This window comes from Gymnoscopelus microlampas (genome assembly GCF_963454915.1).
Source record: "Gymnoscopelus microlampas genome assembly, chromosome: 11".
Lineage (NCBI taxonomy): Eukaryota > Metazoa > Chordata > Actinopteri > Myctophiformes > Myctophidae > Gymnoscopelus > Gymnoscopelus microlampas.
The window spans coordinates 19,976,757-19,994,723 of NC_139948.1; the positions used below are offsets into that span (position 1 = coordinate 19,976,757).

Below are 17,967 nucleotides of genomic sequence, written 5' to 3' on the forward strand. Positions count from 1 at the left end.
TTGCAATAAATGCAAGGCAGGGTAAAATGCACAATAAAAGCAAGTATAATAACCAGTGTTGGGGATAACAAATGACATACTAATTAGCAAATTACATAAATTTCATGAGTTACAAAGTAATATTAAATTCTGTAAATTATTATCTTTTAATTAAGTAAGTAGGTCAGAGTGACGGTATTACAATGCACTAGAGTCTAGTGAATTGTGACCCCTGGGTAATGGATGCTGAGGTGGAGCGCAACACCTATCATGAGCACGCACGCACGCACGCTCAGTATTGCGCGCACAACTTAGTTACCCACGCCATGCTATTGATACGCTGAGCTGGCGGTGCTCGGGATTGTAGTCCAAAGGCAAGTGCGCTACCAGCTGAGCTACATTATTTTTAATTGAAAGTAAAAATTAGTATATCAAAGTTTGAAAGTTTCCAACACTGACCTTGTAGAACTGCTATTTTAGAAAAAATCTGAAAAATCTGGAATAATTTTGAAAAACACAACACTTTTCAGGGGTCTGTGGCTTAATGCATATCAATTTGGGTTTCCTTGACATGAAAATGTTTGAGAACCACTGATGTGTACAGTAAACTATGCTTGGAAAAACAAGTTTAAGTATTCATAAGTTAATAACCACAAATGTAATTGTCCAGCAGAGTGTTTATTGGCCTCATGCCCTTAGTTTCTCTTGTGGTCTGCTTGTCATGTGCTTTGTTCTGATTGTTTGTTTACCATACTACTACTGTATGGTAAAGCATTTGCATTTCTTTTTTGCATTTTTCTCAAACCTTCTAAAAACAATTTCTACTGTATATGCTGTGATAAGTAACATCTTTAGCTTAGAGTGAGTGAAGACTGATGTATGGTAGATTTAGAGAAGGCTCAAGGCTCTGAAATGACATTCTGTGGTGTGTCAATTCTAGGTGAGTTGATTCAGGATTTATTTAACCTATAACATCACAATAACTTGTTTTAAATGTACTTTAAAATGTATACCTCCAATTCTTTACATGTATCCTTTTCGTTTGTTTGTTTGTTTTTTGTTTTTCCTTTTTTTTTTAACATGCAATCATGCTATAATTTACAATTAATTCATTATAGATAAGTGAGTAAACTTAAATATACATTAGTATTATATATATAAATTGATATATATTACGTATCACTATTTATTATCCTTGTATGTTAATTGTGACACAATTGTGATTAGAGCAGTTAATCATTTGGGTCCAGTATGTTGCTCAATAATTGCAAGTCATGTTCTTTAAATAAAAAGATCACATCCAGTGTGAAGTGAGTGGTGCCTTTGATGAGTTCATTTCATTAAGCTATTATTAGCCTAAGACATATTTAAAATAACTTTATGTTGGCAGAAACAGCTTTTAAGTATGTTTACTAATTTTAAGTATTTTTACTCAATTCATTTACTTTTAAATATGTTTGCTCACATAAGTTACTTTTCACTACTTAAAGTACTTTTACTCAAATTGTAGATTAGTCATTTTAGTGTGTGTGTGTGTGTGTGTGTGTGTGTGTGTGTGTGTGTGTGTGTGTGTGTGTGTGTGTGTGTGTGTGTGTGTGTGTGTGTGTGTGTGTGTGTGTGTGTGTGTGTGTGTGTGTGTGTGTATGTGTTTATACAATAGGTTATGCTTTTCTAATGTTATGCCATGAATTTATTATTGACTTTTGCGGATTCAATGAATCTGTCCAGTTTCTTTTATACACACCCATGTTTTACCAGACAATTTATTGCAGTGCTGTTTGACTTTAGATACCAGGCACAGACATAGAACAGAGCTGTTTCTAGGTGTCAGGTTTTTACCAAGACACACACTGCCAGTTATGTGTTGTGTTGTGGCCGGCTATTTTCCATGAGCGACACATAAAGTTTAACAATCCATTGTCTCTGTCCTTCCCAGGTTTACTCTTAATACCTGGTAACTGTGGGTTTCCTCCTGGTATGAAGACTAGCAACACAAACATTGCAATTCTTAGCTCAACTTGACTTGTATTACTACTACTACAAAAAACAAAAACATTTCTCGTTATTATGTGCAGGTTCCTGTGATGGCTACGACAACATCACTGATCCATGGCGTAACAGAGACTTTACCTCCACCTCCTTCCCTGGTTACCCCAAAGACGATGCACACATGGTGAACAAGTGGTGGCGCTTCACGGGCATCGGTGGAGACAGAGTTGTTCCAGGGTGTCTGTCACTCAATCACGGTGGCAGTCATTACCCCATTTATATTCCATTTACATATCCAAGTACTTTGTCTGGGACAGCAACAGGGACAGCGTACGGAAATACTGGTAGCTGTGGTTCAACAGCCTTTACAGTGAGTGTGACTCTTTGCCCGGGACACTTCTATGTTTACAAGCCATTAGGACACCCACATCCTCACATGGCCTATCCAACATGTAAGTTGCTATACTTATCATGGCAATTCTTCAGTTGTGATATATTGACATCTCTTCATTATGATCATGTCATGGTCTGTGTGTGTGTGTGTGTGTGTGTGTGTGTGTGTGTGTGTGTGTGTGTGTGTGTGTGTGTGTGTGTGTGTGTGTGTGTGTGTGTGTGTTTGTGCGCGTTTGTGCGTGCGTGCGCGCGTGTGTGTCCAGACCATTACACTTGTACCTCAGACTCTTGTGGACCACTTTCTGAATGTACCCCTGGGGGAGGCTGTAGATGTATCAGTGGATATGAAATACCTGCATCACACTTACCCACAGGAGACTCATATGGCTGTGTAGGTAAGCAGACCACAACCAGTTCAAAATGCTCCTTGCATGGCTACAATTCACTATAGCAGTGTTTCTCAAACGTGTTCATGTCAAGTATCCCCAAACTATTATGTTTTTGGATCGAATCCCCCATCTGAAAGGATTTTGTGCCAGGGACCCCCGCACTAGAATGGCTGTGATACATACATTTGATGTATGTAATATCACAGGCATAGGGCTAAAATATTCCAATTTTTTTTCAATATTATTTTGATAATAGCAGATCTAAAAGCTCACAATGTGTCACATTGCAAGGCGTTGTGAGCTTGCAGATCGGTTATTTTCAAATAGCCGGTGTATAGGGTTAAAGTGGCCAAATAGATTTTTATGCTATAATTAATTTTTGCTGGGGACGCCCCTGGAACCCTCTCAATGACCCCTGGGGTCCCCGGACCCCACTTTGACAACCACTGAATTACACTAATAAAAATGATCACTGTGACATCTCCCTGCAGACATAGATGAGTGTGAGAGAAACTTGGGCAGCTGTGGTCCCAATTCAGATTGTTCCAACATGATTGGAGAATACAGCTGTTCCTGTCAGGCTGGGTACAATGCAACGGATCCAAATGTACCACCTGGAAATGAAAACCAATGCATTGGTACTGTTGAAAATCCACAAATTCTCATACCTAACACCTTCTAAATCATGATCAAACACAGGCATTCCACTTATTGAGATAAAATAAACAGCCAGATTGCATTGCTAACATAATTTGAATATGTATTCTGACATGGCTGTAAAAACGGTCTCTCTTTACAGATGTTAACGAATGTGATGACAAAGACTGCGGTGATGGAGGGAACTGTAATAACTTACCAGGAAGTTACGAATGCAAGTGCATCAGTGGATACCAGAATGTAAATGATGCAACTCCTGAATGCCAAGGTCTGTAAACCTGCCATCCATGCTTATCGATGAATAAAATGTACAATTTTGGGTCAGCTATAGGGCATTGATTTGTATTCAGCTGCATACCCTTATTTGAAAGATTTAGTTCCAGGACCAGTGACATAAGAACATTTGTGTTAAGAATGTTCAAGGTTATTCAAAATGTTTCAATTGTTTTCTAAAACAGCCAATTTACAAGCTTACAACGCATCGCAATTTGTTGTGAGTTGTGAGCTTGTAGATCGGCACATCACATCATCAGTGCTATGGCAGTCCTGTTAGCACTTCTAATGAAAATTGACATTGAGGGAAGAATATGGTTTAGTTGATGGTTGTCTCCCTCTCATGGAGAGGACAGTATGGACAGGGTTTCCTAGCTATGTTTTAGTGAGTAAATGATATGATACTTTTTTTTACTATAACTCAAGCTTCATTCATTTTGTAAAGGCAAAAGAATTTTCCATCTAGAAATATACTAACAACACTTTAGATTTAGATTTAGAATGTGTTTCTTAACATCATATTTGTGTCATGTATATGTACAGTACACAATTTCATAGGAGCAGCAGTGATACTAAAAATATCCCCATCCTCAGATATTGATGAATGTTTCAACTCCACCATCTGTGGTCCTAGTTCTATCTGCACCAACACACCTGGAGCGCACACCTGTGCTTGTCAACAGGGGCACAAACCGACTGACCCAAATGTGGAAATCAGCGAGAGCAACATGTGTGAAGGTATTTGCAATAAGTCTGCTCTAAGACCATGGGCACCGCATCTCCACATCTCCCTTACTGGCTGAGTGCTATAGTGGCTTGCGATAGAGCAGGGGTTTTCACATTTTCATGTCAAATGAAATCAAATTGACTTTTATTAGGTCATGAAAGCCATTGTAAATTATTCTGTCCTAAGGACCCCAATCTGGGAACCCATTCGGTTTGCCTCTGGGGGCACAACCTCCTCTTTTGTGTTAAACAGGAACTTGGGTTTGGCTCCTCCCCTTTTGAGTCAAACTTCCTTTCGGGTGCTTCTGTGTTTATTCTTACTAACAACAATAGTACATGTTTAAGGCAGTAGTGCTGGCAGATTCTGCTGTTAGCACAATCTGTCTTGAGAGATTATAGGGACCCTGATATGAAAATATTTCATTTATTATTATTTGTATTGAATTGTCTAAATGCCATAATTGTAGCCACAAGATAGTTTGTCTCGCTAGCACAGGGGTAAAGTTCCTCCATGGTGCATTTACTTCTCATGTGGCTGGGGACCCTTTGGAACACCATCAGGGGTCCCCAGACCCACACATTGAAAACCACTCCTACATAATACAAGGAGATTAACCCTAAAAGTTTGCATTGAAAAGCACTTTAATATTCATGTCATGAACAAGGAACAATAGGCACTGAAATAATGACATTGAGAAATAGAGAGAAAGGTTTTCAGTGTAATATTGAAGCTCACGTGGAAGAGGTGGGAAGATCATGAACCATTTTTGAGGTGATAAGATCACATCACAGATGTTTCAGGCTGTTCCCAGGAAGGGAAGTGGTTGCTTCGGCATGTTAAAGATGCAATATTAAGCGCATGAACCCCTGCATCCCTAATCTGGACATGTCATAATAAGCAAAAGTAAACAAAATAATAGGCAAATAATCGGCAAAAAAGAAATGTGGGCTGAATAGATTTGGCATAGAGGAGAAAAAGCAGGGGGCCAAGTGTAGACCCCTGGGGGACCCAGGCCAATAGTATGTAATATTTAAGTGGTTAAATGTACAATATCAGCCATGTATCCTTAGAAAAGCCAAAGGAGTGTTTTAAATTTGTTCCATGTATTTTTACAGATGTTGATGAGTGTGTGACACATGCTACAATCTGTGGTCCTGATGCAAACTGCACCAACTCTATCGGGGCTCACATCTGCAACTGCAAGCCTGGTTTACGGGTGAACGATGCAAACCAAATAGCCAGCATTGCAAACCCTTGCCAAGGTGTGTGCACACCTGGCCAATATGTGCGTGTGATGTGTTCACGATTTTGTAGTGAAATGACCAAATGACCTTGAGTAAGCCCAGAGTATTCTCCCCTCCACAGATATAGATGAGTGCAGTGAGACACCAGTGAGACACCTATGTGGTCCAAACACTGTGTGCCAAAATAACCCTGGAGCCTTCGACTGTGCCTGTCCTGATGGATTCTTCCCTTCAACTGGCATTCAGTGGATAATGGGGGTCTCTGTTTGTCAAAGTGAGTGCAGTCAAGTTAACCCATTAAGATATGAGGCTTATTCTACAAATGCCTTCTAAATCAGTAGCCTGGGATCACTACCATTTTCGGGTTTCCGATCCGGTCGGAGCGGAAATAACTTCACGTCATCAGGTGGCCGGAACCAATGACCGCAACCACCGGCGCTGTGCACCTCCAAAATGATTCCCCTAGTTTAAAACTTGTTTAGTTTGGTATTGTATAATCATTTCATTTATTTTGGTATAATACTGGTTGGTACGTCCATCTTTTATTCTAACTTGTAGTGCGACTAGCGAGACTAAACTAATTGATTTGCGTTATGTGGGGAACAAAAACAATGCGATGCCAACCGGAACCCACTGCCGGAACCACAATTATTTTTTTCCTGTTTTCTGAACTGGATCACATGGCCAGTTTTAGAACAAATACCAGGCTTTCCTCTGTGGTGGAAAGGCTGGTTACGTGAGGTTACTATCAGTAGTTCTCAGACTTTCAAGAAGAATTTTCTTTTTCAAAAATAGCTGATGAAGTTGTACGAGTTACATCAACAACATTTCAGACAGACGTCTAAGGGTCCATTTATTAGAACCCCCTCAACGAACGCTGAGGGTCCCTGGATCGCACGTTGAGAACCATGAGTAAAGAATAACACAGATTTTAGTGGTACATTTTGTGTATACTGTATGTAAGAACAGCGTGCTTTGTTAGGTGCCGATTTGGTAGTTCATTTTTAACTCTCTCATTTTGAACCTTCTGCTGAAAATCAACAGGTCTTACAGACATGCTACATGACATGACACCTGCAGAGGTGAGTAGGATATTATTATTATGCTGCAACAGATCATTTGGAAGCAACAAAAGCTCTAGAATATCCTATAGTCTCATCTCACAAGCTGGCAGTTAACTCTACCATTTTAAACCTCCATGGTACATAGTGTCATTCATCAGATCATCACTGAGCTTGATCAATGATGTTTTGTATTACTTTGAAAGATTCCTTTCAGCAAATGATTATTTTATGTTTGTTGTGTTAATCACTTACACACAGCTGATACAAGCTCACAATGCTTTGAGAGCATCACTGATTATTAGCCGATTAGGATATTCCCAGAATCAGGACACTAGTGGTTAAATAAATTCTGAGATGTCTTTGTCTATTGTCTATTGTCTATTGTCTATTGTAATTTCATACTGTGTCTGTCTATAACAATCCTGTCCAGAACAAGTACTTATAATAGATAAGGTTTGTCTGCTAACTGCAGGGACAGACAAAAGAGAGAGCTTTCCTTGACCAAATGGACAAACAACTGAAGGACAATCCTGATGTGATACTACCAGAGTCGGTCAGTATAAAATAACCACTTAACCCAAAGTTGGAAAACTGTCATCAATTATTGAGTGCTAACAAAATACTAATTTAACATGTCCATCTCAGGGAAATCAATTAATGACCTCCTTACTATTGTACTAATCCATCCCTTATTTTATCTGTTTATGCTTTTTTTGCAAGGGTTTTAGCAATGTGAGAGTAGTTAGGTTTTAATAACTTTGACACTCACTCAGATTTCCACTGACCTTCTTTCTCTCTTTGCAGACAGTGAAGAACATCTTCTCTGCATCTATGGCTATGGTAGGCCTACTCGCTGTCTGATACACAAACCCTTTTTTTTGTGCAGCCATGTACTGTAGCATTTAGAGAGACTTTATAGAGATTCATGTTTGTGTTTGTTACTTCAACCAGTTAAACCCTACAGTACATGCTTAATTGAACGGAGTCCCTCTGATATCTATAAGGGCCCCCTCCTTTTGTCCATCTACAGAAAATAGCACATCTACAAGCTTGCAGATCTGCTGAGTATTCAGCTATCTTAGCCAAATATTTGCCTATTATGATATTCCTATAATAGGGACGCCAGAATTCATGTGGTTCATGTTATTTAGTTAACTGCAATAACTGAAATTCTCCCATGCAGGGAGTAGCCGGTGTACGTCCATTGTCAAGGTCACAAAAGGTGGTGAAGCCAAGTGAAGAACATGGGGAGATGGGCGGTGTTATCCTGAGCATTTCAGAGCGGTTGGCGTCAGCCCTGGTGGATCCTACTGCCAACAGCACCAACACTACCATGCAGTCTTCAGCCGTGGGTAAATTACTTCTTACGTCTTTGTCTTTATTTGATCTAATGTTTGTTTCTATCTGCTCTGGTGAATTCACAGCTGCAGTCTTCTGAGAAAACTTGTTCGGGAAAAAATATGCACTTTAATATATATATATATATATATATATATATATATATATATATATATATATATATATATATATATATATATATATATATAGTATAATATTGGCATCATTAGACAGATAACATGACGTAAAATGTATTTTTACGTATCATTGTGTCTTTGTAACAGATTTGAATCTACAAACTATTGGTCCAGACAGCAGCGATGATGACATTCCTCCTCTGTTAGTCAAAGGACACAAGATGGAGATCAACCTGCAGGCTCTGGCCAGAAACAATAATGGTGAGAACAGAGTTTAATGACACGAACACTAGTATCCTTATTCTGGGGGCGAACATTCAGCAAAAATAGCCGATCAACAAACAAATAGTGAACTTGTAGATCCTCTACTTCTTGCAAATATATGTGGTGTAGAGGGAAAAAAGGAAGGAGCCAACTATTGACACAGACAGGCTTTAAGTGGTTAATATGAAGATGATGATGGAGACGGCCAAATGCAAAAATGTTTAAATATTTATTGACCAAGCGGATGAACAGGTTCTGCTGCAGCTGCCTTCATGACTCTTGATGGGATCGAAAGTCTCCTGGGTGATCACTACTTTAAGACCAAGAACAAGACGGAGATGTACTCAGACGTCATCACAGCCACCCTGCCCAAAACCAACCATACCCAGCTCCCTGAGCCGGTCAACTTCACCATCCAACACAAGAAGGTGCTCCGCCAACCATTACCATCCTCGCTTCCAAACAAGTATTTATTCTTAAAGGACAATATTGATTGTCTGGCATGTTTAGCTAACATGGTATGTTTGATTTTCAAGGAGCCCATTGGTTTCAGTTAATTTCAGAACAGTGTTAATCTTCCAGAAACCTGCTTGAGATAGGCTAGGTAATCCAACACACTAGATATAGTGGTTAATGGTTATTCTTTGTCAAAGTTACATTATTGTTGCATTTAAATGTATTTTAAGGCTTCGATTCATGAAAAGTGTACCTGAAAATGTGATCCAGGGCAGCAAATAGATGGTCATCTACCTCATTTACCTAATGTCAGAACTGAAATTGATGGCATAACATTAAGAAATACATTTAAATGGAGCTACAGTAATGTCTTCTTGTGATATACACTTGTAGCCAGCAATTCAGACAATAATTGCATGTTTTTTTATCACCTTATGCTCCGGGTCTTGATATACAAATAATTCTGAAATAAGACTCTGACAAGACATTAGTGAGGACACAATTAAAACTGGTGAAGGGATATGAAATGATTGCTGTGAATTCAACTAAAATTAAAACATAACATTTACCAAATCAGAGCAATTTATCTCTATATTCTTATGACTTAAATACAAGGTTGGTATAGCAAATCTACAATCAATAATTTGTTGGGTAAAGTATTAACTAAATATATGAATTCAAAGCATAAATTATTTTTTACAAAGATGTATTTTGAGGTAAGCAAGTACAGTATGTAATTCCTGTGTGAAAAGGACATTTTTCCTCAGAAGTTCTGATCCTCTACTTTCAAAAACAAAAATGCAAAAAATGTTCAATGACCATCTAGTTGCAACTTGCTGTCACAAAACTATGGAGAAACGATTGATTTGAACACAATTCAAATGTCTAATCATTTCTTATCAAGTGCAAAACTATGTTTAACCAACATCGACTCAATTATTCAGTTAGGTTCAGTAATGTTCAGTAATAATAATAATAAGCCCATTAACAGTAAAATGGTCTGTTTATGTACTATATAGTTCTGTATTCATGTGAGTATGATCCTTTTCTGATGATCTATAGTGATTCCTGTTTCTTATGCTTCATTGCTTCAGAGAGTGCCTGAGTCGGGTTTAGTAACTTGTGTGTACTGGGAGGACAGAGCAGAGAAGAAAGGAGTGGAAGAGGAGGACGACAGTGAAGAAGAGAATTTAAATAAGATGGGTTGGTCTGTAGATGGGTGTTGGGTCACATATTCTGATGAAAACTACACAGTGTGCAGCTGCTCTCACCTCTCAACCTTCGCCCTCATCCTGCAGATTGGAGATGAGGTACTAGTTGAGTCTGTGCTGCAACTATTGATTATTTTCTCAGCGATTATTCTGTCAGTTACTTTTTTGATGAATCAAATAATCGAGAAGCGTTTTTATATATTCTTATTTTTACATCATTTCATTATTTCATTATGTAAATTAATCGATTAATCACTCATTTTATACTTTGTCACACAATAGCATCGCGCAAAAATAGTGAAAACAAAAGAAGATTTACGTCTATAATGACATGTCCAAAATAGGGATTCTTTTTTTTTTTATCAATTAAATGAATTAGTTCAATGAACTGTTGCACACCTATACTGTGAGTCAAACATGTTTGCCTTGTGTGCATTTTCCCAGCCTCCACCAGAGGATCCCTTCCTAGAGTGGCTGAACCGAGTGTGTGTTACTATTGGTCTGTTCTTCTTTGCTTTGGCCATTTTCACCTTCCTGCTGTGCAGCTGGAACCCCAAGATCAACAACACAGCTCGTCTTCACCTCTGCCTCAGCCTCGGCTCATCTCACCTGCTGCTGCTGTGGAATGACAGATATGTCCAATATGAGGTATGCTATTGTCTGCTTTTCCTAGATGTGATGGGTGAAATACAAATGAAAAAGTGCATTGCTGAGTTAATTTTGTACCGAACTAGGGGTAGTCTATGTCAGACGCTGACATTAATGATGCCTATTTGGTCCCCTAAGATAGGTCATTTAGATCAGCAGATCAGAAGCTCCTCAAAGTCCCACGCACCCGCTTGAAGTTAAAAAGGTGACCAGGCACGGTCGATGCTCCAAAATTGTGGAACAGCCTACCTCTACCGGTTAGGTCTGCACCCTCCTTGGATATTTTTAAAAGCAGACGCAAAACGCACCTGCTTTCCCTGGCCTTTTAAAAACCTCCTGCCTTCATGGAGAAATGTTTGGACGGTTCTACATGTGCTTTGTAAACTCCCATGTTTTAACCTCAGCTATTTGTCTTCTTGTTTGGATTTGCATGCTATGTAGGCCTATTTAATTATTTTTGTGTTTTAACTTTGATGTTTTGCGTGTTGTAATTTTCATGCTGTGCAGCACTTTGGTCAGACTTTGGTTGTTTTTAAATAAGCTTAATAAATAAAATAGACTTGACTTGACTTACTAGAGGAAAGGTGTGTAATAAGTATACATATGAAGGTGTGCATAATGTTCCACGGCATGGTAGTGGTTTTAGAGATATTATGTAGAATATCCTAGTGAGCATACAGTCAGTATCCTAGCGGCCATGCTGAATATGGGCATAAGGCATGTGAATGCGCTTCACATAGACTACACCACTGGATAAATGTCCTGCAGCCAAAAGTCCCTTGTAATGACAGTCACTCACATGTGGATTGAGTGTCTGTAACGGAAATAAATATGTCTCATAGAGTCATGTTATATCTCCACAGCTGACTTGCACCATCATAGCTGGGATGCTCCACTTCCTGATTGTGTCCAGTTTTATGTGGATGCTCCTGGAGGCTCTACAGCTCTACCTACTGGTGTGGAGGCTCTCCAAGGTGCAGGTCATCCAGAGAGATGGACTCCCCCGGCCATACCTCTACCTGACTGGCTACGGTGTTCCATTTGTGATTGTAGGCGTTTCTGCTTTGGTGTATTCTGATGGCTATGGTGATACTTCAGCAGGGGTGTGAGTAGCACAAATAGTGATACATACAGCGATACTAAACCATGCATTTTTATATGTCTGATTAATTTGTTTTGTTTCATTATGTTGCAGGTGCTGGCTGTCAACAGATCATAACTTCAACTGGGCTTTAACAGGACCAGTGATTACTGTCCTTGTAGTGAGTGTTATCATGGCAAAATAAAAACTCCCAAAAAACATTACTAACAAACATAAGCTGAATATTGTTGATTTTTCTGTTGAATCAACACAATATGACAACAGTGAATAGTACAGCCTATCACTATTTCCATTCCAAAGAAACTATGCTTAGGTAACCAGTCATTATCTTATATTACTTAAGTATTGAAATGTGTTTAGTACCTGCAAATAATGTGTGTCATAGCACAGTTTAAAGGACCACTGGTGGTCTGTTTATGATTAGGGTATAGTCCAACTCATGATATACTATACTAGACATTACCACCATAATTTCTTTCTCAAAGCATACCATAGTCAGATGTTTCCATTGGATTCTATTAAAATCATTAAAAATATATATGTTGAAATAAATACATGCTTTAAGATGTATTCAAATTGCATATAGAATGCAAATAGAAAATAACTGCACAATAATATTTTTTGTTTGTTTCTGCGAGTTGATTTCCATGCTAGTACTGAAATTCTCACATCAAAGACATAACTGTGCAATCATGTTTTAGCCAACTATGACTCAGTTATTCAGTAGTTTTTATTCAGTAGTTTTAATTACAACACAATCTCAAAATAAAGTCATTCATAGGAAAATGGTCTATGTTTATGTATGATATATGGTGAAAGCCAAATCCAATATATTCAATCTTTTTTTGCTTCAGCTTAATTGGATCTTGTTCTGTGCTACTCTCTGGAGTCTCAGACCTACCTTGGCCAACATGAAGAGTGATGTTTCTCACACAGACACCAGGTGTGTGTGTGTGTGTGTGTGTGTGTGTGTGTGTGTGTGTGTGTGTGTGTGTGTGTGTGTGTGTGTGTGTGTGTGTGTGTGTGTGTGTGTGTGTGTGTGTGTGTGTGTGTGTGTGTGTGTGTGTGTGTGTGTGTGTGTGTGTGTGTGTGTGCGCGCGCGCGCGCGACTCTAACCCTGTGTTAGAGTGGAGAATACCTCTGCATATTAATTAATCAAAGTTTGTCACCTATTTTACCTTTCTATTCTTCAAGTTAGTTAAAGAATCCGATCATGCTGTGATTGTAAGTTGATATCACTTCGTTCAAAACAATATTTTAAAAGGAAGCTCTTCTTTGCAGATTGATTGTGTTCAAGATCGTGGCCCAGTTTGTCATTCTGGGTTGTACCTGGATACTGGGCCTGTACCAGGCCAACGTCTTCTTTCAGGTGCTCTTCATTCTTCTCAACTCCCAGCAGGGCACCTGCCTCTTCATTGTTCACTGTCTGCTCAACAAGGAGGTAAATACAACCACAATCTTTAGGTTTGAGTCTATAGGTCTTTAGGTTAAGTCCTATCTTGAACCCCAACAAGTTATTTCATTTTGATTAATTTTGTAGGGTAAAGGTTTATTACATACTTCTCACTGCATGAAAAGCCATGAAAATGGGGTGGGGAATTGCTGCAGACACCAGAAGTTAATAGCAGTTACTGCAAATTACCACCTACTACCTTAACAGTTGTTTTGGAACCCATTGATAACTTTGTGGGTGCTGACGGGTGCTGATTTCAGCTGCAGAACAGCTATTAAGTGATTACTTCTGAATACTACTGCTACTAATGTCATTGACTATTAATGAAAACAATAACTGCTCAATGCTGTTACCCATGGGTGTTTTCCATCTGGGTTGCTAGGCTGCAATGTTAAAAGCAAAACAGAAGTCAAAACACCTACAGGCCACATTTCTTTTTTATATGATCTCTTATCGGCAGCGACCCCTTCTGCTTTGCATAAGATCCAAGCGGGGTGAGAATCCGAACTGGGTACCACTTTGTCAGATACATTTTGGGACGCTGCATTAAAAACTATTAACTCATCCTCTTCTTGTGTGAGACTATGTCTCATCCAATTCAAAGTACTTCATAGGATACATTATAGCAAAGCTAGATTATCGAGAATATACCCAGATCTCTCTGACACCTGTGATAGATGGTCTCAGGCATCAGCCGATTTGACTCATATGTTCTGGTCATGCCCAAGCCTGACGGAATACTGGAGATCTTTCTTTGATGTTATTTCTGAAATATTAGGACTGAATGTGGATCCATCACCTTGTATTGCTGTTTTTGGTGTCCCTGAAGAGGGAACCTGAATGAACACCAGACAAAAGAATATAGTTTAATTTGCCTCTTTAATTGCTCGTCGTCAAATCCTCCTTTCATGGAAAAATCACTTTACCTCCTTCAAACGCATCCTGGTTGCGGGATTAAATGCCATTTTTTAAACTAGAAAATATTAAATGTGCTGTCCGTGGCTCTGTTGAAAACTTTTATAAACACTGGCAGCCTCTCATCTCTCACTTTGATACATTACAAACCATCTCACTTGATTATTTTCTTCTTTTATTTTGTCAGGTGCGAGAGGAGTACATAAAATGGCTGACACCAACCAAACCAACCTCTCAAGGATCTGTGGTGAGTTCCTTTGGACACAGTATGAACCTGTGTGTGTTTTCTTTTTTTACTGTAGAAAACCCACAGACACACTTAACCACCTTCAACCTGGCGTCCCAGTTTTGGCCATGTCATTACATAGGCAAACATTTTCTGACATCTTACATTTTCTTCCAAAACAACAGAAATAGCACATGTACAAGCTCATAACACGTCACATAGCAAAGCATATCAGCTGTAGATCTGCTATTTTTGTCATTTAATTTGCTCAACATTATCAAACTAAGTATACTTCATCGTAGGGCATTCATTCATGATATCATATCAATGCCTGACAGCATTGATATACACACAAGCAAAAAAATGTGGTGCAACACGACACGTTATCAGCTTGCCTGGCATTGCTATTGCGATGGTGTTGCACTGATGTTATTGCATTTACAGCATGTTCAGGTTTCGGGTACCCTTCGGGTACATAAATCAGTTTAACAACTACCAACTACACAAATTGCATTTGGTTATTGTCTACTCGACACCATTACACACCTGTCAGTCCTGGGAGGGGGTCCCCTCTTTTGGAAGCTAGAAGATTAGCCAACCATCTGATTAGCTGAACTCAAAGCCATGTTTATGCCCCCAGGCCCCAACAAACCATGCAAACCAACATGGTTATTATTAAAACCGGGGGATGGGGTAATTGAACTTCAGCCTACCTTATTAATGTTCATGCTTCCACAGAGAGATGTGCCATCTATCTCTGAGGACCTGGACAACTCTGAAGAGCAGAAAGAAAGATGAGAAAAAATGATAGCTAAGTTAAACAAATACTGTACTGTACATCCACAATTACTATTATTTACTTGGTTTGGACATAATCAATTTAGAAGAAAATGGGATATAGAATGTATTTGGAAATTAATGTACCTTTTTATTTTGTGACTTACCATTATTATTCACCCTCCTCTTTTAATTATTTAACCATTACTATTTATTTATTATGAAAGTAATCATTGATGATTAGACCTAGTATCATAATGGTAGCACTATTTACATGATCACCTATTTACCTGATCTTGCACATGTGAGTTGCTGATAAGAGTGTCTGCTAAATGCCTAAATTGTAAATTGCATGACATTTTGTTACTGCAGACAAGAGTATATTCATGGCGTTGGGGGTGCTTTTAGGATGAGTTTAAACCTGACACTGTTAACATTAAACTGTCTGAATGGATTACAGGAGAAAGTATACAGACTGTAGACCTGCAATCACTGTTGCCACGTTTGCCTACATAGATTTTTTGCTACCTTTGCCAAATAATAGATGCCAATAGCCTGTATGATTTAGTTTAGTTTGTGAGGTGAATTTAAAATGTATTTGTGGCATACTTGAGTACATTGAAATGATGCACACTTGTAAATAAAGAAAAAAAATACAGTTTGTTATGTTAACGTGTCTCTAATAAACCAAACTAAGTCATGATACTGTAGATATAGACCAGTATTTAGCCAAGGGTTCAGGACTAAATCGTAGCAGGAGTAAACATCTATGAAGTATAGGCTAATTTGATAGTAACCTCTCTTATTTGTAATAAGACATTGTAAGGCTCACAAGGGTTCTTCCAATCTGTCATTATATAACTTATTCCGCTAGAAATCAACATTCTCTTAATTCTTTCAAAATTGTATATCCATTGTACCAAATTTGCAATTTGCAAGCCATCGTCCAAATATTGTTCGTTATATTTAGAAAATTCTAAACTTTGTACAAACCACAAAGCCATAACCAGTAGTAGCCTATCTGTAAAACATTTTATTGTAGCCCACAAAAACCTTTTTTTTCTCCATTGTTTTCCTAATTTTAAGTCATCTATTTATCTAGTTTTGTAACTGCATTTTGTCCTGACGTTTTGTAATACGTCTATTTATATTTAGTCAATTAAAACATTAAATAGAAATATGAATTACTTCCTGGTCTACTGGCCAATCACAGAGGATCCTCGTTGCGATTGGACAGTACAGGAAGTGAGGAACTATCACGCTGGAAAGGTTTATGAAGCATGAGTCTTGTCTTTAAGAGACAAAAAATGTACCATCTTTGGTCTGGTCTTGCCAATAATTATTGCATTGAGTTGCTCACCCAGGGCATGGCCCTTCTTCCGGGTTGGAAACATATTGGAAAATGCGATGGGCGCGGCTTATTTGCGACACTGGGCCATAAATCCAAATTTAGCCATTCCAAACCCTCATTCTTTGTATTCGAGATTGAAGCCAGTAAACAATTTATGACTCAAAAAATAAGAAAGCTGCAAGAACTGTCTTTTTGTGTTCACTCTTTAATGTTTTCTGTTAGTAAACCCCCCTGGCTCTGATGTTATATAGATTGATTGATTGATTGATTGATGTACTTTATTTAGTAAGACATGAAAACAACAGTACATGGAAGTACAAATTCACAATACAAGGTCTACTAAACTGGAAGACTCATAAAAGCACTGAGCTTGTTTCAAATGAGTTCCCCATGCACACAAATCATGATGTATTGATAACTTCTTTGTTTGTGTATGTTATTTGTGTTTGTTCGTTTTGTATTGTATTGTAATCTATGAGAATATAAATAAAGATTTGTAAAAATAAGATAAAATAAATAAATAAATAATATATATATATATATATATATATATATATATATATATATATATATATATATATATATATATATATATATATATATATATATATATATATATATATACACATTGGGCACACCTGCAATACCTCAAATGGCCAGCATGTCCATTTGGCTTCAATGAAACCACTGGGTTCTGGGGGCTTGCTTAAACTCCATTTGGGTAACCTTAGTCCCTCAGGGCTCAATACTAGTGTCTTTTCTGTTTTTTTGTTATTGTGCGTAAAGCTTTTGCTGAAAATAGCCGATCGACAAGCTCACAACATGATGCAACGCTGGGGTTTAAGTGGTTAAGAGTTTATGCGGAACGGAGAGAGAGAGAGACAGAGAGACGGTATGTAAACATTCAGTGTGCGTGCATGCATATTGCCGGTGTGTGCGGGTGTTTAGATTTCATTGGCGTGGTGCCGCGTGTGTCTGCTTGCTTATGTTTATTTCAATTGTGTCGGTGCGTGTGTGGTTTTGTGGCGTAGGTGCCGAGTGAGCGTGTGTACTTGCATTGCATCTGTTTGTTTTCACTTGTTTCATTCAGTCATGGAGTTTACAATCTCGCATATTCAGGCACAATCTGTTGCCATGCAACAATTTCACCACACGGTGGCAGTATTTGCTCATATGAACTCCAATTGAATTATTATTGTAATCTTCCAGGAATTGTGACATTTTAAATACCAGCTAAATAAAAAAATGATTTATTTTCTAATGTTTACAAAGGCCTACATTTGTGGAACTATGTCTTGCCTCCAGCACCATGCCAACCATGCAGCACAGCTACTGTAGCATTAAAACAATATAAAGACAAATTAGTATGCACAG

The 17,967-nt window shown here is 38.3% G+C and overlaps 1 protein-coding gene across 1 annotated transcript in view; it reads left to right on the forward strand.

The window, feature by feature from the left end:
• Nucleotides 1-891: 891 nt before the first annotated feature.
• Nucleotides 892-17,967, forward strand: part of LOC311054649 (adhesion G protein-coupled receptor E3-like) — a gene marked incomplete at both ends in the record, with an annotated part of 34,144 nt that continues 17,068 nt past the window's right edge. The window contains 16 exons of the mRNA XM_084070653.1: nt 892-919; nt 2,055-2,207; nt 3,550-3,675; nt 4,224-4,418; nt 5,523-5,623; nt 7,520-7,555; nt 7,899-8,067; nt 8,338-8,451; nt 8,707-8,882; nt 10,005-10,220; nt 10,566-10,769; nt 11,633-11,874; nt 11,965-12,031; nt 12,726-12,814; nt 13,153-13,312; nt 14,427-14,505. Coding sequence (XP_083926779.1) covers nt 892-919; nt 2,055-2,207; nt 3,550-3,675; nt 4,224-4,418; nt 5,523-5,623; nt 7,520-7,555; nt 7,899-8,067; nt 8,338-8,451; nt 8,707-8,882; nt 10,005-10,220; nt 10,566-10,769; nt 11,633-11,874; nt 11,965-12,031; nt 12,726-12,814; nt 13,153-13,312; nt 14,427-14,505 — 2,155 coding nt within the window. The remainder of the gene's footprint in view (nt 920-2,054; nt 2,208-3,549; nt 3,676-4,223; nt 4,419-5,522; nt 5,624-7,519; nt 7,556-7,898; nt 8,068-8,337; nt 8,452-8,706; nt 8,883-10,004; nt 10,221-10,565; nt 10,770-11,632; nt 11,875-11,964; nt 12,032-12,725; nt 12,815-13,152; nt 13,313-14,426; nt 14,506-17,967) is intronic.